The 27,563-nt window shown below is 45.7% G+C and overlaps 1 protein-coding gene across 1 annotated transcript in view; it reads left to right on the top strand.

The window, feature by feature from the left end:
• Positions 1 to 27,563, top strand: part of TDRD7 (tudor domain containing 7) — a 991,711-nt gene that overhangs the window by 758,610 nt on the left and 205,538 nt on the right. Inside the window, exons 13-14 of the mRNA XM_085636595.1 lie at positions 3,930 to 4,064; positions 16,492 to 16,602. Of these exons, the coding sequence (XP_085492721.1) occupies positions 3,930 to 4,064; positions 16,492 to 16,602 (246 nt within the window). The remainder of the gene's footprint in view (positions 1 to 3,929; positions 4,065 to 16,491; positions 16,603 to 27,563) is intronic.

Below are 27,563 nucleotides of genomic sequence, written 5' to 3' on the forward strand. Positions count from 1 at the left end.
GTCTGCAGCTTTCGGAACCATGTCCTTATAGCTGTTCTATGATATATACTCTTAAAGTGCCTTATAATCTTAAACGGTTATGGTAACTATGGTTTGGCTGTATCAAAACATGTCGTGTAAGGTGTCTAACACTTTGGAAGAATACCCCCATCCCATTTCTGGGGATGAGGATATTATCCCTCCCTTTTAGAGGGAGAAGACGTGTTGAAACCTACTTACCCGGTTAAATTTAACCAGAGCCCCAGCATCACAAAATGGATGCTGCTGCCACGACACAAGTCTGACCTCCTGCTGCTGGGAGTGATCCCGGCACGGGAGGCTTGGACAATAGGTTTCCTGCCTTGGGAGGTGCGAGCACCACCCCAGACAGGCCTTAGTGTATTGGGGCAGGGAGGGATGAAAGAAACGAGACACTGCCTGGGGCACACAAGGTGTCCCATGCATAGTCCAGTTCAAACCGGTGCTGGGGCACTCCAGCACCAGTCCTGGCGCGAAACTGGACAAAGAGAAGGGGGTGTAACCACCCCCCTCCCAGGTCCCACCCATAAGGCGTGACCTAGCAGGCAACCCAGCCCCCCAGATTTGGATAAGAGTGGTAGCTGGGCCCCAGGAGATTAGATTGTCCTGAACCTGCAACTTGAACAGAAACTCTGGACCTTCGACATTCGACGAAAGAAGAAGACTGAAGAATCTCCCTTGTGGCCAAGGAGTGGCTACCCTGTGCAAACAGGCACCATCAAGAGACTACCCTTTGCTTTGCTGAAGTTCTACGAGGGACCGACTGCAGAGCCCGACCAGAGTCTTGACTTCCAGACTTCTCCACCCTGATCCACATCCACAGCCGAGCTGAGATCCGTGGAGGCGACTAGAGACGTGGGACCGGCTACCTGGGAAAAGTGCCGAGTATCTTCCAGCGCAGCTTCTGAGGTACCCTCGAAGTTGTGCACCGGGGATTGAGAAACCCCAAGCACCATCTGCACCGAAGATCAGCCCCCCACACTCCACGAGTCCTGCGTGGGGCCCTTCTGCATTTTCCTGCTTGCCGCGTCTGTCCGGTTGCTTGCCCGTTGGCTAGCGGCCTTTGCGACGACACACCTTTAAATCTTCACTGCTGGTTTGGCTCCTCCAGACTGGCTCCCGCTTCCTTGCAAAAGAGAAGCACCCCAGACCTTCCTGGTCTGCACCAGAAGCAAGTCCTCCATTCTTCGTGGGTTCCGCTTGCCAAGGCTTGGTGAGTCCTAGTTCGACTTCGACGCCGCCGACAGCAAGAGCCTTCGTGGGACAGCTCGCCTCCTGGTCGTCCTCGACGTCTCCTGGTACCCGTGGCTGCTGCGACTAGCTTCACCCTTCACCTGCAATCTTCACGACATCGCCTGGTTCCTTCCTGGTTCCACGTGGTCACTGGCTAGTGACCTTGACTCTGTCCCTTCTGCTTGCAGGTACACTTCCTTCTTGATCCCGGCCTTGGGATCCACCGGACACTCTGCACTGACTGCCTGTCAGCAACTTTCCTTCAGGCATCCATAGAAGTCCACGACGAAACCCGACGCAAGTTCACACCTATGCACCCGCAGCCTGTGGGCTAGGTAACTTGGGTACTTCGGTGATCTAGGGTCTAGTTTCCGAGTCTCGACTTCCTAGTTGCTCCAGAAGTGTCCTAAAACTGCTTATTTCAGAACTGTACTATTTCTATCGATTATACGCATTACGCTTGAGTGTTTCCACTCTGCACCTGAATCCCGTGGGCCTCCCACTTCCTAACTGTTGGTAGTGTAGTGTAGCCCCAGCGATTCCCTAGGCCTATTCTATTTCCGTGACAGTGGTCCTTATACCACTTCTTTATTATATGGTTTGCGTGGCCCCTAGGGCCTAACTGTATTACTTACCTGTGTGACTTAATGTATGCTTGAATAAGACTGTGTTGTACTTACCTCGAATCTCATAAAGAGTGCTGAGGGTTTGACTAGAATAAATACACTTTATTTTATATATATATATCTGTTGTGGTGTCCTTTCATTTGGTATTCAAGGGATTATATATGGTATCACAGCTGGCTTCACATGCCATTCAGAGTTTAGCCTAAGACTGCTCTTGTCCATGCTACCACTAGGATAGCTGGTCTATAAGGTTGACTTTACAACCAATCACCATAAGGGTTGTTTGGACTGATATAAGGTGTACACTAGAACTAGTGACATCATACATCAGGCCAACTTCTCACACTTCCTAACTCTTGAGTGGGTACTGTACTGAAGATATGGCACCTAGTTAGGTTTTTTGCACTAAAGGCCTTTTAAATTGCCAGAAGTTTCTTCGCCTCCAAAGATTTGCTATGAGAAGGACAAAAATTGATCTCAGACTGCTGACTTGCACCATAGATGGCACAGTGACGTCAAATCCAGCTAGGTGTCGGAGCTGACTTGGACCCAGGGTTTCATCTGCCAGTGGTGGAAAGCTGATTTAATTTTCTCCTGATTCTGTCTGGTACCTGGAGGAGATTCATGCAATGCGATGTCTGGGAGCTCATTACAGAAGAAAAGTAACTTGTTTATCTCTATCGCACCTCCCAATTATCTCTCATAGTAACCTTTCACAGTAACACATTGCCACTATTTCAACATAATGCCTCCTCTTTGTCTCTCATAGTAATACTCACAGAAATCTTTACAATAATACCATTTACATTAAATATCATTAAGTACATTACATTTTCTGTTATTTCACATCTGCCTTCTCTCGCCTTCCTCTTTCAAGATCATGTTCATTTGTGAATCCTTCAATGTGGACTTAATTGGGGGCTGTTGCTCAGTATCATGATCTTTACTAGCGCTCCTCATGAACCTTTTTCCTATTAAATTCCCTGCATCTTTATCTTTTCCTCTTAGCATATTTTCCTTTTAGCTTACATACCTCCAATCACCTCCATTCCTGCAGCTCAATCAAGCGGCTCCCTTTCTCCAATTCACCTCTCCTCATTTACATTTCTCTTTGCACTCTCAATCATATTCCTGCATCCATTCCCTCTCAAATGACCTTCTACTACCCCTCCCCATCATCCATTGTTCCAGTTCTGTTGCAGCTTCTTTCTCCTGCACTGTTCTCCCAATATATCCACCGTGCCCCCCTCCAATCCAAACTGCACTACCATTTTCACTCACCTCTCCTGCATGTGTCATAATTTATTTCTTACAGCTCTTTTAGACTGTCCAACAGCTTCGCTTCAGCAGCACTCCTATAACCCTTCTTGCTCCCTGTTCCCTCTCCTGCTACAAACAGTCTTATTTCCTCTCACCTCTCCTCTTGTAGCTCTTCTTACACCCTGTTGCACACCTGATACAGCATTTTTACTTTGTAACTGCTTCTCCTGGTACTCGTCTTGCTCCGCGTTACCTTTACTACAGCTGCCAGTCACCTCATCTGCTTCAGTTCTCCTTTCTTTGTCACCTCTTCTACTGCACCAGCCGTTTCCCCGCCTGCAAATTTCCCTATAAACTAAAAGAATTGAAAAGTTTAGATTTGAGTCTTTACCATACCTGAGAAAAGATAATCGAATCCAGCAGATATATTGCTTAAAATAATATACGATAAATGATCATTAAAATGTGATTTCGCTAGGATTCTGTTGCTAACATAATAAAATATTGTGTGTGTATGGTCATTGGGAAATTATTAAGTTTCAAGGTCTGTTTTCTAGAGTTGTGTAGAGTGTAATGACTATTTTATTCAGAATCACAATCAAGAACTGTATTACTGCTGTTTATAAAAAGCTAATCCCACCTTTCAAATTGAGGTATCATTTAGGAAATATTTCTTTTTTTTAAAGTCATACATAAATTTTCATATCTTAGTGATATTAAAGCATTGACAAGTGTTGCACTTTAACTTGTAGGTTTCCTGTTCATTTAAGTCTTTTTATTTCTGTCCTCAGATCACTAGTGTTCACAGTAGACGAGCAATAGATATTCAGTCTCTGGATTCAGCCACATTAAACACTGTGAGTGTTTCAGACCTCAAGGAAATTCCTCCTCAGTTCCTTCGCGAGATGATCACCATACCACCTCAGGTGCTATTTTATCTACTAATTTGAAAATAATTTGATTAGTCATATGTTTGCTTTACTTTACAAATATGGTAATAAAGCAGTAATGTGAATCAGCAATTCCTACTGAAACTCCTGTCTCTCTGATTGAGGAAGTTTTGACTGCTAATTTCACAAAACTTATAAAAGCTTGACTCTTGTAAATGTGACGCCCTTTGCAAAAGGTTGGATTTTTACCTACTATGGCAGAAGCCAAATTCTCTCGAATCTTTAAGCCAGACAAGTGCAAGGAAAAATGAGTTATTTTGATCTGTTTGACCGTTAAACACAGATATGGAAATGTATGCTAAGGTCTTGGCAAACAGATTGAGCACATTGCTTTCATAGCCGATGTGCCCAGATCATTAAGGATTTCTGGAGTGTTTAATCAGTGCCAACACAAAGAAAGTGGCCCACATTATAGCTATAACCCCCAGGCTTAAAAGGAATAGACTGCTTCTCTCTGTGGACAATGAAAAGGCTTTAGAGAGGGCAGACTGAAGTGATCTCAGGAATCAGTGAGGGATAGGGTCTTAGGATCTGCTTTTTTTTTAAAGATGGACTGGGCAGGTAGGCAGCCCTTATGGCACAGGTCCAAGTGATTGAGGTGAACTCTGGCTTGGTATGGATCAGGAAAGAGACAAGAGAGGGTGTCGCCATCTCCCTTACAATCTGCCCTGTCCCTAAATCCTTGGGCACATAGGGTTAGGAAGAATCAAGGGGGGGGATACAAGGCATACAACCAGGTCCAAAATAGATTAAATTTACCATCTTTGCAGACGATGTCTTAGTCTTTGAGCTAGTCTTTGAGCTAGCCACCTCCAACCCAGCACAATGGGAGAACCTAGACAAATTCCTAGACAATATCTCAGGATACAAGATATGCCTGGTAAAATCAGCGGCCCTTAATTCCAATGCACCTCCTGCAGTGGTGCTCAGTCTGCACCAGGAGATGCAGTTTCGATGGGTCACTAGGTTGATTAGACTTCAGGAATGAATATCACCACTTGAAGCTGCGATCTCATGGCCTCTGTCGATCTACAGCTGCTCACCTCAATCAGATGTAACTTGCAGAGAAGGCATGGAATCCACCTTTCATGGCAAGGTCTTGTGGTATTGGTCAAGATGTTCCAAGCCCTGACTTTCCATGTTCCTCAGAGCTACCAATGTAACTGTAAAGCTTGCCTCCACTACATGGGGGGGAAGGAAGAAAAGGAGGTTAGGGAGGAGTCAAAGTCTACTATCCCTGAGAAACTGAGGGCTGGGTATACCAGATATGACTTTGTAGAGCCACGCACTTTTGTTAATTTGGGAAGGGTCAAGAGAGGAAACCAAGAAACTGTGATGTTTTTTGGCTCATGTACTCGCAGGACGCTCCCCATGGGAATTTGTATAGATTATGCAAAGGATAGAACAGAAACAGTGCTGAGATCGACCATCCTGGAGTGAACAGCCTGACAATGAGCTACCAGTCTCATTTTGCTCCTCTGTTTCGAAATTGACTATAGCCTAGGGCTAAATAGGAAAGCTTTCATGAACTAGGAGGAAAATAGATGTCTGAAACTGGGTCACATATAAAGTTGGATATTTTTTTTTTTTTTGCAAGTCAGGTTAGTCTTTTCCTTAGAAGAAATTGAGCTGTTTCAATTGATGGAGCTTTAACACTGGGCTTTCCAGGACTTGTTTAAACTGGGGCCATAAAGAAGTCTCGCAACCTTTGAAAAGCTCCATCAGTTGTCTAACTCGGCCATACACCTGATGGCAAAATAAGATCAGCTACTCCACACATCAGCAATCTCACCAAGGTGGAGCTTCCAAACTAGATGGGTATGGAATATTTATGAGGGATACATCTGCTTGTGGATTCCTCACCTTTTGCACATACCCCATGCGTATTCCACAGAAACTTTTCTCCATAGCTCTCACATTGACGAGGACATCATAATACCACGGCTCCACACGCAACTCCACGTGACGTCATCGGAGCCATAAGACAACCTCATCTGCGAGGTGACATCAGTTTCCTTTTTACTGTGCCGGCGACGCATAACTTTTTTTCCAGGCTCTCCATTTTGTGGGAGATTTCTTCTATTCTGTAGGGGAAATTTTGTTGCTCGTGAAGATGTCTCTGCAGAGGAAGTCTGGCTTTAAACCCTGTAGGGAATGCAGCGGTCAGATGTCCATCACTGACCTGCATGGAGACTCTCTCTGGTGTTTGTTGTTGGACCATGACTTTGAGGCCTGTTCATCATGTCGCCAGATGATTTTGAAGGCCTTGAAGGAAAGAGGGACAAAGCTGTTCATGGCGAAGGTTAAGAGGCAGAAGATAGGTCGTCAGAGATCTCAACCTTGTTCGAGTTTCCATCTGCCCACACTTCGAGGTAGTCCAAAAGAAAACATAAGAAACGGCATCATGGATCTCAATGTCGTTCTTCTAAAGGTGGTTCGCCGGGGTCGGCATCCCCAGATCCGAAGCCTTGTGAAGATAGAGAAAAAAAGATAAAAATCATAAGAATTCCACTGATGTTCGCAACAGGGAGCTAAAATTAAAACATCAAAAGCACTGTTTGGTAATTGCCCTAACTATAAGGTTATAGAGAATTAAAGCAAGGTCATAAAACCATACAGGGCTAAATGTGTGTTGTCTCATAAATGTTGTCTTTATGTCTACATCTTTAAATGTTGTTTTGAGAGGGACGGGCGGAAGAAGATACGAGGAGGCCGAATTCGGGGCTCAATGATGATAGGGTTTTTATTAGGAACAACTACACAGAGTCAGCATAAGCAAAAATTAAGTCCTCTTCTCCGTGTGGTTGGGGGTGATGTCCTCTCCTGCTCCGGTTCACTTTTCTTCAGTGGATATCCCTGGTTGCTCATGAAGGAGAGAGTGAAAACAGAAAGAGGTGGTCCGTAATTCTGGTCTATAAGGCAATTGTCAGGATAGAACCCTTCATCATACCTATCAGGGCGATATTCATGCGGACTCCAAAATTAGGAGAAAGAACAATCCAAGGTCCTGGGACCTTTCTACCGGATGTCTAAAGCCCAGAACCTCTATTAACAGGGCGGACCGAGGCAGGTTCCTTTACGAACAGAAGTGCTTCTAGTGTCAAGGTGGGGTATGAAGATAAGTGAGTGAGGGGTTGGTGGCGGTGCAGAAAAGTGGGGAAGATGCGGAGCGTGCACAGTGCTATTCAAGTGTGACAGCCCTTTTGCCGATTCCCTCCCTTCACTCCCTTCCCCCTCTCGAGTCACGTCCCGCGTCAGCTGCATCTCTCCTGAGTTGCGGCGGCTCACCAGTGTCCTCCAGGGGTGTCCACCACTCCTCCGTCCAGGTCTCTGGATCTCCGTCCTCGTCTGTGTCTCGAGGGTCGAGGCTTCCCGTAGTCTCCTTGTCAGTTGCGGTGTTCCACTCCAAAGCCGCTTCCCGTAGCGTCTTTGTTCTCCCTCTCCTCCAATCTCATCGCCGCTTCCGGATTCTCAGGAACCTCTTTTTGGGACCGAGGCCCCGCCTCTCCTTGTCCCCATTGGTCGAGACGTCCCAGCTGGTCAACGCGTTCCTGTGCGTAAGAGGTAGCAGGCAGAATTAACCCTTGTTTTCCCTGCCCTGTCAGACTAGTGGCAGTTCGTACAACGTTTGGAGGACAGGGAGGTAGGGGCTGTATCCTGTAGTCCCCGTCGGCCCTCTCACAGTTGTCATTTAAGGTTACATGTTTGTCAGATTTTGAAGAAATCAATTTGATAAATGTTTTTACAAAATACTTGATGTGGTGTTTAACAGTAATTTATGTTGTAATTTTGTACTATGTTTGAAAAAATGAGTTAAAAGACAAATAAGTCTATCGAAAAAATAAATAAGAAGGTGTGGAAATAAAAATCCCCTGTTAGCATTAAATTATTGTATGCGCCGTAAAAAAGTAACTCAGAAAAATCAATATCAGTATTGGTAGTTTGGTGGTTAATTTAAAAAAATATATATATATATCTCAATTATGGGCTCCGTCAAAGCTTCATTAAAGGGTAACAGTGGCTCTGAAGACGAAGCAGTGGAATGAAGCACTTCTGTTAATACGTTGGATTTCAATTCTGCAGAAGGTAAGAGGCAAATCCAACATATCTGCAGCTTTCCGGGAGGTATCTGCAACAAACCCACGTCCGTAACACTTGTAGCCCACAACGTGGGCGGCACATCTTTGAATTCATCAGGGAGTGGCGCATTTTTAGAAAAACACTGCTTGGTACTAGCCACATTGGGTCTTATGATCATATAGACACCACCCGCAGAACAAAAAATTGTTGCATGCAATTTCTTCAACAAATCTAGTCCCATTAAATTCTCTCCGCAATTTGTTGTCAATAAAAATGGCGAATCTATGGTAAAAGGGCCAATTGTCAAGGCAAGGGGCTTGGAAATTGGGCTCACGACAGGTACGCCTGAAAAACCTACCGAAACATTATTTTGGCCAGACAAAGCTGCCCCGGGGACCAGCGAACAAGAAACCGAGCTATCCATTGCGCCTGTATCCACCAAAAACCTTTTGACCGAGCCGTGCAAATCCAATGTGATATCGGGACCACGCTGATCTACAGGTATCTGAACTGGTCCCTCACCCTGTCCCTGGCTGTCCTAGCTGTAAGACATCCCTGTCACTTTGTCCATATCATAATCATCATGATATTACTGTCTTCCTTGACAGTCATCTAAATAGTTCTGATCTGAGCGACCCTGCGATGACTCATCTGCCTAAACCTAGTCACAACCACCTCCACCACAACCTTGTCCGCAAGGTGCACTATTTCTGCTAGTGCTGACAATTGTCGGGCCGGACCGGTGCCACGCCCTCTATCGTTCCCCCTAGCTGTCTGCTGCATTAACACCTTCGTTTTCAGCACTTTATTTTTCTTCTCCACCTTTTCCTTCTCCTCGTTTTCCCTATGTTCAAAATACTGGGCCATACTCAATATCACTGAAGGGGAGGATGTAGTCCAAGTGCTCTCTGAAGCCTGCAACCGAGTCTCGATCTCGGGAAGCAGATTCGTAACAAATCTGTTAACGAACAATCGGACACCTCCCTCCATTGACAAATCCTGCCCACTGAAATCCAAAAATACACCTTCAAACCTAGTAAAAAAATCGGATACACTTTCAGCTTTCTTCAGAATACGTGCTGCTAACTTGTCCCAATCTACACGTCTAGGTGGGATGAGGGAATGCATGTAAGTAATAATACGGCTCTCTACTGTGGTAAGGTACCCCCTATGGATACTTTAGAGGTCTGGGAGGAGGTGGAGAAACTACAATAATATACAGAAAAAATCTCCCACATGACCTAAAGTACTTTCAATATGGCTTGATAAAGCTCTTGTGGGCTTCCCTTTCTAATTACATCAAAACCTACTGCATAATATCATTTTTGCATTTTATTCAAAATGTTATTCTTATAATCAAGACAATATTTTTACTCCGTAGTAAACTTTAATACAATTTTAAACATCTTTTTTTTATAAGGATAAAAATACATATATTATAAAACATGACAGGCATAAGAGCAGTACTCTCCATTATTTGAAATACAATGCATGTAGATAAGCTTTCAATAATGTGAAAAGTTACTTTTCATATCCCCATCTAGAGAAAAAAATAAATGATCAAATCACACCACACCTCTCATTCCATATCATCCTCGCCAAAACCAGACACACCTGAACACATTCAAACCTTCATTCACTTCCCAGCTTAAATAGACGTGCTAATAAAACACATGGTAGATTCTTTTCAACTATCCGCAGTATTGCCGCCAGCCGGGAATACATCTAGCCAACGTACGTTTCGGTGGATTAAATTAATTACTGTCCACCTTCCTCAGGGCCATCCAATTTATAATTTCATGTTCAGTGGCAGAGGTGCGATGGGGAAATCTGCAGATAGAAAGGTTTTCAAAAATTGTAAGAAGCCCCGGACATTAATTATTATGATTCTAAGTTATGAAGCACACAGAGAAATCTCGCGCTATCTGCTTCGCCTATACATACCAAATGTATCATGCTGAAATGCAGCGAGTAAAAGGAAAAAAACTTCCCCCAAAAAATATAATAACTTCTTTTAACCCCTAATGTGCCACGCCCTTTCCCCCTCCTGTGCCGGGCGTTACATTAGTGGGTGGGGTTCATGACGAGATAGTCTCGTCATGGGCACAGCGCGACCGTGCTCCATGACGAGACTTTCTCGTCATGGGCACTGAAGAGGTTAAGAGGTCAGAGATAGCCTTCACCAAACCAATATTGAACAGAATTGAATAAGTGACATCTGTACTACGTGAATAGTATTCTCTGTGCACCTCCTGTAGTGACCTAGATTGATATTGTGCCCATATGTAAGTTATATCGACAAATCTTACACTGACCCTATTTAGTAAATATAGATGTATACGACTCGACAAAGCTAATATCTCAGTCCTAGGCTTTTCACCAGGCTCCCTCTCTTTATCCCATGCCCTGATCTCATCCCAAGTGGCACCCAACTCCACAACGGGGTCCTGTGTATACACCTGCTTCCAAATATCCACCGATACCAACAAACCGAAAGACCTCTCAATGTCTGCCAACGTCATCACTGTTGACGAGGCGGCCTCTGTCAATTCTTTATAATATGCAGTCAGATGTTTCCTAGGATCTGGCAACTGACTCTTAAGAGCTAAAACCTCACTCCTTTTCCATGGAGTGTAAACCCATTGTTCTTGAAAGTGGGCCTCTACTCACTGTCTGATAACCACATCATGCTGATTACGCAGCTCCGGTATCTCACGGTGAAAAATAGGATGTACTTCCCTCATCGGTAACTGGTACAACGTCGGTGTGTTCTGTTGTAACCTACCTCTGTAACCAATCAGTGTGGCAACATTACTAAAAACGTAGTTCGGAGCCATGTCGGCAGCATGCACACATCCCGGATGTCCTAAATTATCTGAGATGCAACACTATTGAAACACTGTTCCCACAGCCCTATTAGCGTGGCCGACATATGCTTGAGGGCATGCTGTTGCTCAAACGGCTCATAATCTTTCACCACACTTCACACATCCTCCACGTTGTAAATCGGATGCCGGGCCCACTGTGCGGCCTGATCTGCCACCATCTTTTTCTCCTCATTCCCCACATCTGATCGAATCAGTACCCGCCTCATTCGTTCTCTAACTGCTGCCCAATTCCCTTTGTCCAGTCCACGCACCGGCGTCCCAATACTCAGCACTGTCGGGGAAGAGACATTTGAGGAAGACACAATAGATGAAGGGGCAGGCACCAGACTTATTAATTGCTGCGTGAAGGATGTGAGGGATGGAGAGGGCATTAGCGGAAACGATAGGCGTAGCAGGAAGACTTAGTCATTGCATCCGCGGTATGCGAAGTTAGAGAAGAAGCAGGTGGTGCTGTAGCCGAAGCAGCCAGGTCAAGAGCAGAAGCAGCAGAGGTGAAAGCAGGAAGGGCGGAAGACTGAGGTGTCGGGACAACAGGGTATATTCTCTGCGGGGTATAGGTATGTGGAGGTCTGGTATCTAACAGCTCCTTCACAAATGCATCGCCTTCCTCTCGGGCGACATAAGATATGTCACATTGCAATCAAAACTTCGTATCAGCACACTCTACACCTTTTTTCTATTTTCTCTCTATCATACGCTACTGCTTTCTGAGTCACTGTCTGCATCTTCCCTCTCCGGGACTCTTTTTCTGCTTTTATGCACCTTTGTCTCGCTTCCTTTTGCCATACCTGAAGAGACTCAAACATCGACAGTTTACTTCGCTTTGCAAACAATTTATGCTGCAGGAAATTCAGTTTTTGTTCATCGAAGGTACCGGTTAGTGGCCATTGCAGCTCTGCATTGTCCCTCGTATATTTGTGCATATTGTACTAAACAAAATAGGGCCAATGCCATGCTTGGCATACATATCAAAGTTTGGGGTGCCTTCTGGAGGTGCAGGTTATTTCCTCCAATCGAGCCTCAGCAGAACAACAACGGCACCCCAAACACCAAAATTTGCTCAAACAAGGCATCTTAATAGAAAACACATTAATTGTTCGCACCAGACGAATAACAAAAGAGTTGGTCCCAAGACCGCATCAAACAAAGGAAACCAAGAGTCAGTTCTCAGACTGCACCAAAGAGACAGGCTCAAGCCCCAGGCATTTTTTAAGAGTAAGCCAAATTCATTGTGTTGCCTGGCAGAGTGTCCGCAGACACTCCGTATCTAAACGGTCCGCAAACCTACCAAGTTCAAACAAGCCAAGAGATGGTCTTCAGACTTTACCCAAGATTATTCAAGATGGCGCCATATTCACCAAGAATCAAGACCAACTCACCTGGTGCACACAGGTCAAACAAAGTTATTCGCCACTGCCGACTCTTCGGACCAAGCGGTCAGATCCAAGGGTTTCGCCTTTCAGGACCCCAGCCGGGATGACTGATGAGTGAGGCACCGCCCAATCAGACAGGCTGGGCAGCTGCGAGTACTAGGCTCTATCGTGCTGGGATCCCCGATCAGCCTATCGGACCCGACATGACCTCATCCTCGCCACCCGTCTGCGGGCGAAGATGGGTCAGTCCGATGGGGGTCCCTTTTCGGGCGCCAACTGAAGGAAGTGACCCAATTTGGGCCACCCTGGGTCACTCATGGCCACCTCTCAGCCTTCCAAGAAATGAAGAGTCGATGAGACAGTAGAGAATACAAACCAAGTTATTGATTAACAATTGCGCTTGAGCGGGGTCCAGTCAGATTAACCTCCTTAGATGCTACCGAGGGGACTGACTTCAGAACACTTGGTAAAACATAATATGCACTTCCAACACCCCTAAAGACCTGCCCATACTGGAATTTTTAATCTTGGGCATTGATGAACAAAGGGGGTACAGAAGGATAAGCTACCACCTGCAGAACAGGTACATGTTATCACATTCTCAAGGTTGTCTTGTTCAGGCTCAACGCTCTCTAGTGTGGGAGCAAGGCTACGAGAGAGGAAAGGCATGCAAAAACAGTATAAGCTATTCATTAGTGCATTAGGACCCAACCTTGAATACGATAAGAAGTAGCTCAGTGCAGCTTTTCGCTGAGGCAGACAGTTCATGAGACAGAAGCTTACTTTCGATCACAGTACAAAATGGCGGCTAAAGACAAAATGGTGCCGCAAATGCTAACTTAACTCGCACAATGCTAGGAGTCTGCTAGATGCATTTGCAGTCCAACAGACCCTCCTTTTAGCATTTGCTAACTATTTTGTCTGTTGCAGCATAATAAGAAAATCATTAATGCAGGGCAATACACATACTGTTAATATTTTTTCATCTTACGCCTGGGAGTTTGATGGTTCAGGCCTCTTGTTAATCTAAATTGTGATCAGGTTCATTCCCTACTACTCCAGCGGACAGGGAATCTAAGAGGATGGGGCAGTAAGCGAAGAAAATCTTTTCCTTTGGAAGTATGGCCCTCAAATCCACGATCGTTACTTGTTTGTTGGGGCGATATGTGCATGCCTTAATGGACTCTGCAAGGGAGGTGTTTCTAAAGTTGCCTGGAGATATCCAGGGTCATTTCTCAGCTAATGAACTCCGCTCAGACGGCAGGTTATTCAATCAAGTCTGGACAGTGCAGATTTGGTGGCAAAAGCAATGTGTTCTTCTGTGGCTACAATAAGGCATGCTTGGTTGAGGGGATCGGGCTTCTCACTAGATGTAAAAGCTACACTATTGGATTTGCCCTTTATGGGGCTTGACTGTTTGGGGCCAAGGCAGATTCTGCGCTGCGTAGTTTTAAAGATAGCAAGGCGACTGCGAGATTCTTAGAGCCTCAGTCACAGCCTAAGAACTACAGCCAGTTTCCAGTTCGCATACCCTGAAATGCACGATTCCGCCTCATACAATTTTCCATCATACATAGGGCATACCTCACACCGGAGAACATCAACAAATACTTGCATCGTGCCAACGCTAAATGTCCCGATGCCACCTTGTGAACGCTAATCTATTACATATAATACGGGACTGCCCGCGCTGGCCAATTACGGCCACACTGTCACCACCCAGCTCACAAATTGTACTGAGCGCACCGTGTCATGTGCATGGGAAACCTGCATCTTCAGTCTGTATCATAGGTCCAAAAAGAACAAAGCATTGTCACGTTTCATTGACCTAGGCCTGATCACTGGGAAGCGCCTAATTACCTAGCGTTGGAAACAGTCAGATATCATTCTCATCGCACACCGGCGCATATACACCACGCCAGGGTGAAAGGGTCAGCAGTCAACACCCTATCGGCAGGTGCAGCTACATAGTGAATGGCTTGTGCACACAACTTGGTACATCCCTTATGCACACCTGAGCCGGTTTGAGATCATTCATGCTTATAACATGGTCCCTTAATTACACATCAGTCTTCTCTCGAGCTGGACTGCCATACCACGACCACGACCTCCACCCACAACAAAACGGGCAGGACATCGCACCTATATTCTCGACATGTTGTAGCTTCACCCACGTCTCCTGCTTATATCTTTCTCTATAGCTGCATATAAGTTAACCCTGTTTGTAACCTATAAAAAATGTGAATAAAGAAATGTAAACAAAAAAAAGAACTTTAGACAGTTTCACAGGTTTCGGGGCTTTAGCAAGAACCTGTAATTTCATTGAAGGAATTGGCTGCAGCAAGGCTCAGATTCCCTTTATAGGAGCTACAGGGGAAGGGGCAAGGTTGTCAGCGTGGTTTTGCCCATCAGTCGGATTCCTCCTCTTCTTCCTCACCAGCCACTGTTGCAGAAAAGCAGCTCTAGCTTCAACATCTTAGAGACTGCTTGTCCAGTGGGGGAGACGGGTGGCCTATTATATGCCTCACTGGAGGTCTGTCACTACAGACTTCTGTGTTTTAGACATTGTAGAAAAAAAGTAGGCCCTTCACTTACAGAAGTATCCCCCTACACTCTCCGTCTTCGGCCCCCCCCCCCCCCCCCGCTACCCACCCTGACAAGGGCTTTGTTCAGAAGAGCATCTTCTGCTCCCCCAGCAGGAGGTGCAAACACTGCTTCAAAATGGGGCAATAGAGTTGGTTTCAGAGCATAAACCTGGTCAGGGATGCTATTCCCGGTACTTCCTGATTCCCAAAAAGGACAATCGTTTGTGGCCAGTCCTCAGGATTTCGAGCTTGTCCATCAAACAGGTAAAGTTCTAAATTATGCCCCAAGCACCGGTCCTTTCTGTGCTAGAGAAGGAAGACTCGATGTGCAGGATGCGTATTTTCACATGCCCATTCTGAAATCGCATCGGAAGTATCTCCATTTTACGGTGGGGTGGCATTATTGGTTTCTGGTCATTACTTTCGGCCTTACTTCCGCACCTCGGCTATTCACCAAGGTGACGGCAGTGGTGACAGCACATTTCAGAAGGTCGGGGAATCCAGTATTGCCATAACTAGATTATTGGCTTCTCAAAGCGAAGTTGCCAGAGATGGTGATGTGCCATTTGCAGTTGCCACTAGTGGTGGTGTCATTTCTAATCTGACACTCACATCAGGATAACTTGACAGTGTCCTTCACCTCCCCTCACCCGACAATCTCTAGCAACAATGATGTGCTCAAGTTCTACTTTTAGCCACTACAAAAAATATAATAATTAAGATGTGCATCACTGAGAGATTAGGAAAAACAGTGGTTTCTTTCCGCAAACGCACAAAAAAACGCTGATGTACAAGCTTTCCAAGCTTCCCTGGACATTGTGAACAAAAAAGAAATGCCCAGCCCAAAACATACCATGATACTTCCAAGCCTATAGTATTGCCCTTTATAGCTCTAGGAATAGTGATGTATTGGAAATCAAGGAACATGTAGCTGGTAAGGCAGATGTGCACAGAAATGAAAATCATGGGTGGATGTCAAGTGCAGCACACACCTTCTCCCCAACTCCATCCCGGTTGTTTGTGATCTTTTGAGTTAATTTAATTCATCTTTCAGGATTCATCTGGCAAATAATGTCCTAAAACTTTTGAAATGTGAAGAAGTTTCTCAAATGGGAATTAGCACTTCCTCCCATTCAGTCGTCAATCAGGTTCTGGAGCAAAATACATTTAGCTTCCTATCGCATAACTCATAAAGGTATCCTCTGTTATATATAATTGAGGCATTTAGATATCACAAGGAATATTTTGTAATGTACCTTTTATGAAGATACAGAATATAGATGCTAAAATGTATTTTGAAATTAAGCTTAATTATTTGGGACCTACACTGGATAGAGGTTAGGCCTGCCATTGACCTTTTGTTGCACTGCATATTTTGTAGAAGATGCCATTACTTTTCTGTTACATCACAGTATTTCATTACCTATTCCTGCAACAAAATCTATTGTCTTATGTTCTGTTACTCTGTTTTATGCAGGTTTTAAAGTGCTGTTTGGCAGACCTCCCATCTTCTATAAGCATGTTTACACCGGATGCAGTTCTCTGGCTGAGGGATACTGTACTAAATTGCTCAGAGTGTAGCATCAAGGTACTATAAGCTCAGACAACATTAAATGAAATGGGAAATACACTAGATAAGTTATATTTTAAATGCGTATTTCATAAAGTGTGAATGATGTTGCTAGTTAGTTTATCAGCACCAAAAAGCTCTTACAAAAGATTGACCGTGGGATCCCAGAATGCCATTATTAACAAACTTTTGGGGGGGGGGGGGCGAAACATGCATTGGTGTTTTATAGAAAAGAAAACATAGAAGAGTACATCCCAGTCTTCTGATTAGACACATCTCTCCCCATCCCCATGCAGCCATTTATCACATAGTATGCTACATAATGAAACAGAGTAGTCCACACGTTTCACAATAGTCAGTGGAAACCACTGACTTGCCTCCTGTACTGCTGGTTGGTGTTGTGAGAATACCTCTATAGGTTTTCCAGTCTTACCAAATGCAGGCGTGTTTATGGGGGCAACCATGGGGATTCATAAAGTGTGAGATTTAAAGTCATACAATGATCCAGTCTTTTCAATCAGACCTCCACAGGGTGGGTGTTCTTTGACTTCCCAGCAATATCACACTTGACAATCAGTAGTCCCAAATGTAAAAAGCCTGCTTTGTCTGTTGCAGTCTATTTTTGCCTTGACACGTAACAGAGTAAGTTTAGGGTTCTGGCTCAGGGACACTGGCTGGCGCTGGGACTTGTAGCATTTGGACATTGCTGTCTGTTCTGCACCACTGTTTTAAAGGAAGCTCCTAACCAATGATGTGAAATGTGTAAAGAACCTATTAGGGTTTCTAAATGGGCAATGTTGGTAAAGTAGCCATGCTAGCAACACTATTTTAAAAATGGCCTCTGCCCAGGAGCCGGGAGAAAAAGGAGACATTTCTTTGTAATGTTAAGGCCTTATTGTACTCCTTTGCCACGCTTTATTTTCGTAACTAGTGATGTATTTCCCTAGATATTTAAAGCCTTTCTGGCAGGTTTGTAATGCCGAAGCCTGATGCATATTGTCTGACTCTGTCCTCATAGGGTATTCCAGCGACTTATGAGTGTACATCTGGAGGCCAGTAAACTCTTCAAAGATGTATAAGATTTGTAGGACGCTGGAACGGAGTTCCTCTGGGTCCTTAAGGAACATTAGAAGATCATCTGCATAAAGTGAAACCCTGTCAGCTCTTTCCTGAGACCAATCGGAAACCTGCACCTGAGCATCCATACCGAGCAACTGCTGAGCAGGGGGCTTGATGGCTGGGGTAAATTACAGAGGGCCCTATTACCCTTGCCATGTACCTCTGTGAACAGGAACACTTTCGGAGACCTCCCGGCCCAGTCAGATCCGCGCTCACAGGTCTTTGTAAAGCAACCGTACATATCTAAGAAACGTATCTGCAAAGCTAGCCTTTTTGTAGGAGAGAAAAAAATAGTGCCATCCTTTCTAGTCAGTCTTCAAGGAGGTCGAGTCCGCCTTGGTGGTATTGTCCTACCAGGGTGGGGAGAGGATCCTATGATGAAGCATGACATAATAAAGTGTGTGAGGTTTCCTCTTCCATTAAGGATGACTTCCCAGAGAGAGCAATTTAAGGTTCTGAAAGCTTAACCCATATTCATGTAAGAGCCAATAATTTTGGCATGCATAGAGCCCACCAGCAGGGCGGAGATACTTCAGAGAGCAATGCTTCCTGAACAACCAACAACATCCCCAACCAAAGACTGTATGATTACGGAACGCGCTAAGTTGAGAGAAGTGGGAGGCCCTGCCCTTAAAGAATTAGTAAACAACACCAGTTTATGCCCCTCCATCCAAGTTAGGCAAAAATAGTCTTACGTATGTGCCTATATAACCAATTCATTAGTCTAGTATTTCTGCCATCATATCAGCCGCCAGTCCCAGGGCCAGTGAGTACACAAGCAGGCCTGACAGAGCACCTAGCGGAATGTTAGAGCAGACACCCCCCCCCCCCCCCATTGAGAGCAGGACCGTCCGAGCCACGGAAAGTGTATCTGGGCAATCATAATGAGTTCAGAGAGTCCTTGCTAGCCAATGAGGTGTCTGCTGTTTGGTCAGTTTCAGTGCAATACTGCTTTTTTGGGGGGCATCCACGTCTTTATTCCTTAGATATTGGCGGAGCATAATCAGTAAATGGCTGGCTCTCCACAGTGCCACGTTTCTTTAGAGTACTGTGTTCAGTCGCCCAGTTCCAATCCAAGGTGTATAAAAAAAGAAGAATTAAGACTTCCAGAAGACCTTTAGTTTAGTATGGTATAGAAGACTATAGTACTATAGCATTGTACAGAGTTTCTATTTAACCCCTTCAAATTAACCGTCTTGGAAGATCTTGATTCTCTGAGTCATACGACAGCTGTCCACCACAATGGGCTTTGTGGTTAAGGATCCTGGCTATATTAGTACAACGGAGGAGCCAGAGTGGTGGCTTTGCAGTGAGGGTCCAATGTGCCCTCTGTAATGAAGCGGGATGAGTGGCCTTCAGCTGGAACCCTTGACTGAAATTATTGGAGAAGGAAGTGCTCTGGTTGTGAGCCCTCGACCACCAGTGGAGAGTCGAGAAGGCAAATGTTACTGGGGTGGGGGATCTACTTTTGGTGTCTTCAACCCTATCCAGCTAGGTTTTATTGGAGGGGGACAGCCTGAGGACCTCCGCTGTTAGGTATTTTACTGAATCCTCCAGCTCTCCAATTCTATCCTGGATCCCTCCGGAAAGCCCCGAAGGCAAATGTTATTTCAGCTGCATCTTTATTTTGTGTTTTAAACCTTATCCAGTTGGGTTTTATTGGACGAGGACAGACTGCAGACCTCAGCCGTCAGACCCTTTAGTGTCCAGCTCTCCAGTGCTAGGCTCGCCACAGTGGAGCTCACCATTTGGATCTCTAGGGTCCGTTTGGTACTTCAATTTTAGGCTCTAACTGACACGCTTTTGGGGACCTGTGCCAAACCCTGCACAGACCCACCTGTCAAACGACAAGATTGTGAGGCACCACTGCTCTGCTCCAGGTGACCCTGAATTTTTCAACACCTTACTCCCAAGAGCCTTGCTGGACAGGCTTCAGCTGATAGGGTAAATCTGAACTAGTTTCCCACTACTCCGATGTTTTCCTTAACAAACCTAGCCCTTCGTTCTGTAAATGCCAGCTGCCTCCTAGTACACCGCTCTCTCCCCTTTTTAGGTCTCGCCTGACCCAGCGCTTGTAAGGGATTCAAACAATTCTACCGCCGGCTACAGCTTGCAGTGCATGTGCGTGGGCGCGCGCTTGAGCAGAGGTGCCATATGGCGTGATTACTGCTGCGTGCGCACCACTCGCGCACATGCACTGCAAGCTGTGGCCGGCGGTAACTCTCAAATGGAATAGCAGCCAACTGAAAAGTGAACAGTATATTTTTGCAAGGGGGCTTTCACTGCACAATATATCCGTCGCTCGCTGCGTTTTTATTAACTGTAATGTTTTAGCGCGAAACATTTTTGGGGAATAAAATCTGCTAATTATGTAGGAGGGGATGGATTTTGTAGCGAATCCATACTTGTATAACAAACGCCATAGCCGTGGAATTGAATGATTCCAGTGGTTTTACGTGAACGTGGCCTAGATTCCTGTTCTACATGAAGCAACACTATAGCATTATCGGCAGTTAATCATGAGGGTGTTTTTTTTTTTTAAGTGCACGTTCTGAACTCGTGTATTTGAAGGTGTTCACCTGTTTATAATGAACAGAAATAAGGCTCAGTGAAATAGTTTATTTGCCTAGGATCCTACACTTTGGCGAAGCAGGGGACATCAAAGGTTAATACTTTGTCTATAATTCTTGCAGGATGAGGTAAAGGAGGGTTGGTGTGATTTGCAGAATCTACTTTGGCAGTGTTGCTACATACACAAACCTTGCCCTAGAACATAACATAATATCACTTTCACCCCAGAGACGCACTGCATTACACCTTTGTTTTCGGCTCCGAGAGATTTGCTGGGATTCGTATCTGGTTCCCCTTGTATGGTCGGCATCTGTATTTACTAGGCCACATCGCCTCATGCCCGGTTCTTTTTTGGGCTCGGGGACCCCGGAGTTAGCCAGGCTCAAGCGTTCAGTGGCTGGCTCATCCCACCTCTAGGTGACACCTGCATTTCTGAACGAGGACTGGTGGAAGCACACCTTAGTTATTGATTCTTTCTAGTTACTGCCGATTTTTTTTTTTTTTTGTGCTTGTTTTATTGGACGTTGTTTTAGAACACTTTATCATTAAAAAGTCGTAAATGCGCTTCAATTATATTGTATGTTCAGCAATCTGCTATATGCACGTGTACCATTGTCACACTACCTGTACAAATCATCAATACAAAAATCAAGTACAGATTATAAGCAGAACGACCTCCGGTGCATTGTCATTTTTCGTGTTAGATGCACTTCGGAAGTGAACGTCACCACTCTGACCTCTGTATCTGTGGAGTAATTAAAAAGACACGTTGAGTTAATAACAGTGGTTTGTTTTGTAGCCATATGAAATATTTTGTTACCCTTCAATTTTATTGTCCGTGCCTCTACATGGTTTTCTCTCCGTCTCACTCTCTCCCTCACACAGTTATTACTTCCGTTTTGTAAATTTCTGTTGTTCTGTCGATCATTCTCGGTCTCCGAGTCACTTTTCTCTTTCACTCGACTGTATCCCCCCCCCCTTTTCTCATTGCATCCTTTTCTTTAGCGTCCTCGTTTCTGCTGTTTTTCTTCTCTATCTTCCGCATTCTCCCGCTCATCCCCCTTTGTCCTTCCCTTCTCTATCTCCCTCTCTTGGCCCCTATAATTTGTCTCCATGTTTCTCAAACACTTTCTCAATTTTCTCTCTCGCTGTCTGTCCTTATCTTTATGCCTCTCTTGCTTGCTTCCTCATTCTCTCCCATGCCCCTCTCTCTTCGTCCCTATCATGTTTCACTGCCCCTCATTCTCTTGCTCGTGTTCTCTTCGCCCCTTCTTAATTTGTCTCCCATCTCCCGCCCTCTGGTTCTCTCTCCCGCAAACACACACAATGATTCTGGTTCCACTCTCTTAGCCTCGCTCTCTCACGTAGCCTATCTTAGTCCCTCCCTTCTGACTAAAGCAGACACATAGCGTCTGTATGAGGGCGGGGTAGCCTTCTAATACGCTTTTCACGTCTTTAATTGCTATAAAGTGTGTATCTTCCGATCTAATGGTCAATAAGCACGTGTCGCGTTGTTCTGCCCACGTTTGAAGTGGGGGTTGCGCGCCCAAAAATTAAGAGTCAAGCCGAGTTTGACTGGGCTCAATGCGACCATGCACGAGCCAAGCCCTGAAAATGTTTGGCGCGTAAATTGTGCAACAAACACCGTATTAAATATAATAAATACTCTTTAAAAAAAAAAAAAAAAAAAAAAAGTTTCTTTAACACATAGAAGTGTTTAAACCTAGTAAATCAGACCATTGAGAGGCACTTGTTAAAAGTGGTCGTTTTTAGGTCTCGCTGAGTCAGCGTGCATGCGCTGCTCGGAGAGACTTTAGTAGGTGAGTTTTCAAAGTGCTGCTGGCTGGCGACAAGCTTCCGTTCACACGAGCGTGCACGTGTGAACCGCCAGCCTTCAGCGCCATCTGTCTTTCCTCTTGCTTGCTCCCTGTCTCTGCCCCTCCCCCTGCCTTCGCGCTTATAAGCGTAAGAAAATTAACATAATGCAGCCTAACATTATGGCTACTGATATTCACCATTTTTATTCTGCTAAAATTTCAGAAAGCCAACAATAATTCAAATCCACTTGCAAATACAACATACTGGGCGAATGCCACTTTCATGCCTGGATGCTTGCATTTGCAACAGCCCCACTGCCCCAGAACACAGAAAACGAACAAGCAACTCAAAATAACAATACAAGTTATTTTATGTTCGTTGTAAGGACATTTACGAGCAGCAGACTTTAATACTGCTTAGCCCTCCACAGAATACAAGAAAGAGAGGTTTCTTCTGCAAGCCAATAGGAAAACAGCATCTCTTTTTACTCTTTGTCGAAATCATCAATAAAATCGGGCTACAGCGCAGAAAAATCTACAAACTCTCCTTTAGAAGTGTAAGTTGCTCCATTACACTTTTTTTTCTTCTGGATAATTGTATGTGGGTGGTGACATGAGAAACGCAAACTATTTCATCTGCAGGATGCAATACACAAATACATCAACATTTCTACACAACATATATATCGAAATCAAACCAAAATGATGGCTCCGTAAGTTAAATGATCACTGCTGATATCTGCACTGCTCTGCAAGTCAAATGTTCAAATCCCGGCAAAACAGACAGCCTTTGCGCCTTTCGAGGTCGGCAATTTGATCACCATTAATCTGGTATAGTAACACTGCGCATTTGCAGGGCTTACAAACAGAAATACAACACATACACACACAACCACGCACACACACACAACCACACACACAACCACACACACACACACACACAGCCACACGCACACAGCCACACGCACACAACCCCACACACAACCCCACACACAACCCCACACACACAACCCCACACACAACCCCACACACACAACCACACACACAACCACACACACACAACCACACACACACAACCACACACACACAACCACACACAACCACACACACAACCACACACACAACCACACACACAACCACACACACAACCACACACACACACAGCCACACACACACACAGCCACACACACACACAGCCACACACACAGCCACACACACACACAGCCACACACACACACAGCCACACACACACACAGCCACACACACACAGCCACACACACACAGCCACACACACACACAGCCACACACACACACAGCCACACACACACACACAGCCACACACACACACACAGCCACACACACACACAGCCACAAACACACAGCCACAAACACACAGCCACAAACACACAGCCACAAACACACAGCCACAAACACACAGCCACAAACACACAGCCACAAACACACAGCCACAAACACACAGCCACAAACACACAGCCACAAACACACAGCCACAAACACACAGCCACAAACACACAGCCACAAACACACAGCCACAAACACACAGCCACAAACACACAGCCACAAACACACAGCCACAAACACACAGCCACAAACACACAGCCACAAACACACACACAGCCAACCACAACCAACCACACCCACAACCACACACACAACCACACACACAAAGAGAGAAGACAACTGCAGCAGGACCTTCGGCTCGATCAGGACAGCAGAACCACTGGAAAAGGAACCCCTCTGCACGACCTTGGCAGCAAGAAGTTGTTACTGGAGACATTGTGATCCTATGAACAATAGTGTCATCAGTGATCTAATCCAAACTGTAAACTGTGACAAATAACATCCCTATATATTAAAGTACCACAAAAACGGCAACAAGCATTGGCATAGCCAATTGGTCTCGCCTTTGGGACCTTATAAGTGTTTTGCCATGCAACAGTTGTTGTTGCACCAAGGATATTGTGCTGCATATCTAAATACTTAAAAGGTCCCAAAAGCAAGACCTATTGGCTATGCCAATGCTTGTTGCATTCAGTAGCCCTGGTATTGCCCATGGTACTGGAAGAAGCTCAAGCTAGACTTTCTCAGTCCATGCATGGTGTTCATGATGCACCCGAATTCACAATTCACTGTGGGATCTATTGTTGCCCTGTCGGGCACGCCTGGATGCCTGCTATCCATTGGGTATTCAGGAATCGTCCAGGCTAGCCTTTTGGACATACCAATTTATTGTTCAAGGTTAAAGCAGACTTGGCTTTAGAGTTATTCAAAGATAATAGGACCACAGTGTGCTCTCTGGTCCTCTCTGCTTCCACCAGTCACCTGCTTCAATAATTGTGTCTCCTTCCATGGCTACAGTAGGGTCTTCCAGTACTGCCAGCGGGTTTAACTGGTGCAACAATCACCTCAGCCCTCTCATTGCTGTGGCCACAGTGCCCAGAGGAGAGAGCAATAGGCACACCACGCAGCCCAGTCTTCTGCCCCTCCAGCTGCCGCACATCCCACCCCTTTTTAGCTTGCCCTTTCTGGCAGACAGTCACGTTGTCGGAGACCGGATCTGCCATCTTCTGCCAGGGTGGCAGCCAATAACGTCTGACAAGTGGGTCCTGCAAATTTTCAGCGTGGTAATGCCTTACCGCTTCTCTAAGCATGCCACACCTACCACCATCCCCAGAATGGCTGAGAACAATCTGTCTCATTTACTGCTGGAAGTTCAGGCCCGTTTGGCCAAAGGAGACGTAGAGAGGATCCCGGCACCAGAGGTCAGTCACGGTTATTATTCCCACTATTTCCTGGTGCCAAAAAAGGACAGGGTGTCATCCCATATCAGTGCCTTTTTGCGACAAGACAAACTCAAGGTGTTCACCTTGGCCCAAGACGTTTCTGCATTCGACCCTTGATACTTGATGGTAGAGGTAGACCTCCAGTAAGCTTATTTCCACGTTGTAATCCCTGTGGCGTTACCTGTGGTTCACTGTAGGCTATGAGCATTTTCAGTTTGCTGTGTTCCCTTTTGGCCTTACCAGCGCCCCTCGGGTGTTCGTGAAAGTGATGGAGGTGGTTGCAGCACATTTTCAGAGTCAACGGTCCCATTCTTCCCCTTCCTCGAGGGTTGGCTGTTGAAGTACGGCTCACCCCAGGCAGTCATCACAGACTATGGCAAACCTCCTGACATCCTTCATTATCAACATGCCAAAGTCACCCTTGACTCCTTCACAGACCCTCACCTTCATCTGAGCCATTATGTACGTGGTCTGGTTACATTCCTATTAACCCGCCTTACACCACATTTTACCTAGAGAAGCTGGTTCTGCAGACTTGAGTATCCTTCCTTCCGCAGGTGGTGACTCCTTGTCATGTCGTCCAAAACGTCACCTTTCTGGCATTCATTTCTCTTGTCGCACCCCTCTGAGGAGTAGAGATTTCCTCAGCTAGATCCAAGAAGGGCTCTCAGCTTCTAAATTAATCGCACCAAAGAACGCCGGGTGTAGGATCAGCTCTTTAACCGAATCTCTGTAGCAAAGACTAAAAAGGCTGTACAGAAAAGGACCAACTCCTACTGGATCATACTCTGGATTAAGTTCTGCCACGTTCTCATCCAAAAGCTGCCTCCTAAAGGTTTCCAAGCTCATTTTATCAGAGCCAAGACTGCTGTTGCTATTGTATCAGTGAGCAGAGTGGCTGCTACATAGTTGTCGCTCCATATGTTCATGAGACACTATTGCCCAGACAGCCAGGTCTGCCGGGAAGGATATTTTGCTTGCTCGATCCATTGGGTCTTTTTGATTTGAGCCAGTTCACGCATCCACCTAGAAGGTACCGCTCCGGTATCTGTTCAAAAAGTGAGGAATCTGCGGTTAGAAGTCTGTCAGAAGAGAAAATTACTTACCTTCATTAACTTCCTAGTAGAGACTCTATATGACTACAAATTCCTCACTGACCCTCTCGCCTCCCCATTCTATGAGCCGGGCTCCCCGGCATAATAAGGTGCATCTTAGAGATCTGCACACTGGTATCAATTTATTTGGTGCCGAGCCTGTGTACGAGGATGTGTCAGAAGGCAAATGAGGTCAGTGCGCTTGGGTGGTGCTGATTATAGGTCCACGCACTTCCCATCTGGTGTGGGATGATGTTGAAGTCTCCTCCTGTCAGCGCAAAGTGGTAGTGCTGAGAATCCTCTGGATCCAGTCTGACGCCCAGGGAATATTCCAAAGATGAGGAATCTGCTGAAAGAGCATTACAGAAGGTAAGTAATTTTTTAATCAGATTACCTAGCCAAATGAAAAACCTTTCTCTGACCTGGTAACTGTTGGTGTGGATGCTTCCAAACAGATGCAGAAGTGAACCTTAAATTCCGCGGATGCCATAGCTCAGTCTGTGGGGCATGTCCAAGCAGCTGACTTGGACATGCAATTTGATGTTGAGCAGCTGTTCAAAGAGAAAACAGACTCCTCCCTGAAGCACTTGAAAAAACAGCAGAGCCACAGCATGCTCACTGGGCCTGGCCTCTCTGGTGAAATGATATCCTCCATGCCTTAGAATTTCCCAGGTGTCAGACTTGATCCGGAAGATTTTCTTCAGGCAATACCATTGCATGCCGATATGTGGTGTCATTTGGCTACCTCGTCACCGTTGTTGTGATGTCCGTGTCACATATGTAGGCGCCACCTTGGCACGTTGACACCAGTCCTTTTCTTTCGGCGCCAGCCAGCGCAGATCCGGGAAGAGAGCTACCCTCTGTCACTTTTTGACAGGCTTGTTTCGATGTTTTGTCTAATATTTTTTGGTGTGTACGTTTTTCCAACATGTCAAAGAAGATTTCCTGGTTCAAACCGTGCAGTGCCTGACACAGTGCTATGTCGGAGACAGATCCACGCCTAATTTGTCTTTGGTGCCTGGAGCGCGCCCACGACTCAGTCATACTCCAGCTGTTCGGCAATAGCTCCAGAAGCTTCAAGGGAGTGGTTCCTAAAGCTGCTTGCTTGCTCAGCACTGCTTCATTCGCCCCTGAAGTCTTGTTCTCGAGCCCGGTCAAGAGGAAGGTCTGGGCACTGCTCCATGATAAGTCCTCGTCCTTCGACTCTTAAGTAGTTGGGTAGGTCAGGTAAAAGGCATAAGAAACACAAGAAATTGACACAAGAAGTTGATGCGTGCCTCGCCTTCCCCCTGTCTGTCGCCGATGCAACTGAGGAGCCTCAACTCCCTTCAGTTAGGTCAAGACGACCATCTTGACAGAGATCTTGCAGCCCGGTATCTTTGCCTCGAAACCCCCCCTGCCATTCAATGAGGCCTTGACTGATGTCCTTCCGGAAACCTGGTCCAAGCCCAGCCCAGGGGTTCCTGTGAATATGACAATCGCCCCCCCCCCAATTGCCCTGCACATGGCGACCCAAATTTCCTCACCTACCACCCTAACCTGAAAGCTTGGTGGCCTAATTTCTACTTCACAAG

Source organism: Triturus cristatus, chromosome 2_1, assembly GCF_964204655.1.
Source record: "Triturus cristatus chromosome 2_1, aTriCri1.1, whole genome shotgun sequence".
NCBI lineage: Eukaryota > Metazoa > Chordata > Amphibia > Caudata > Salamandridae > Triturus > Triturus cristatus.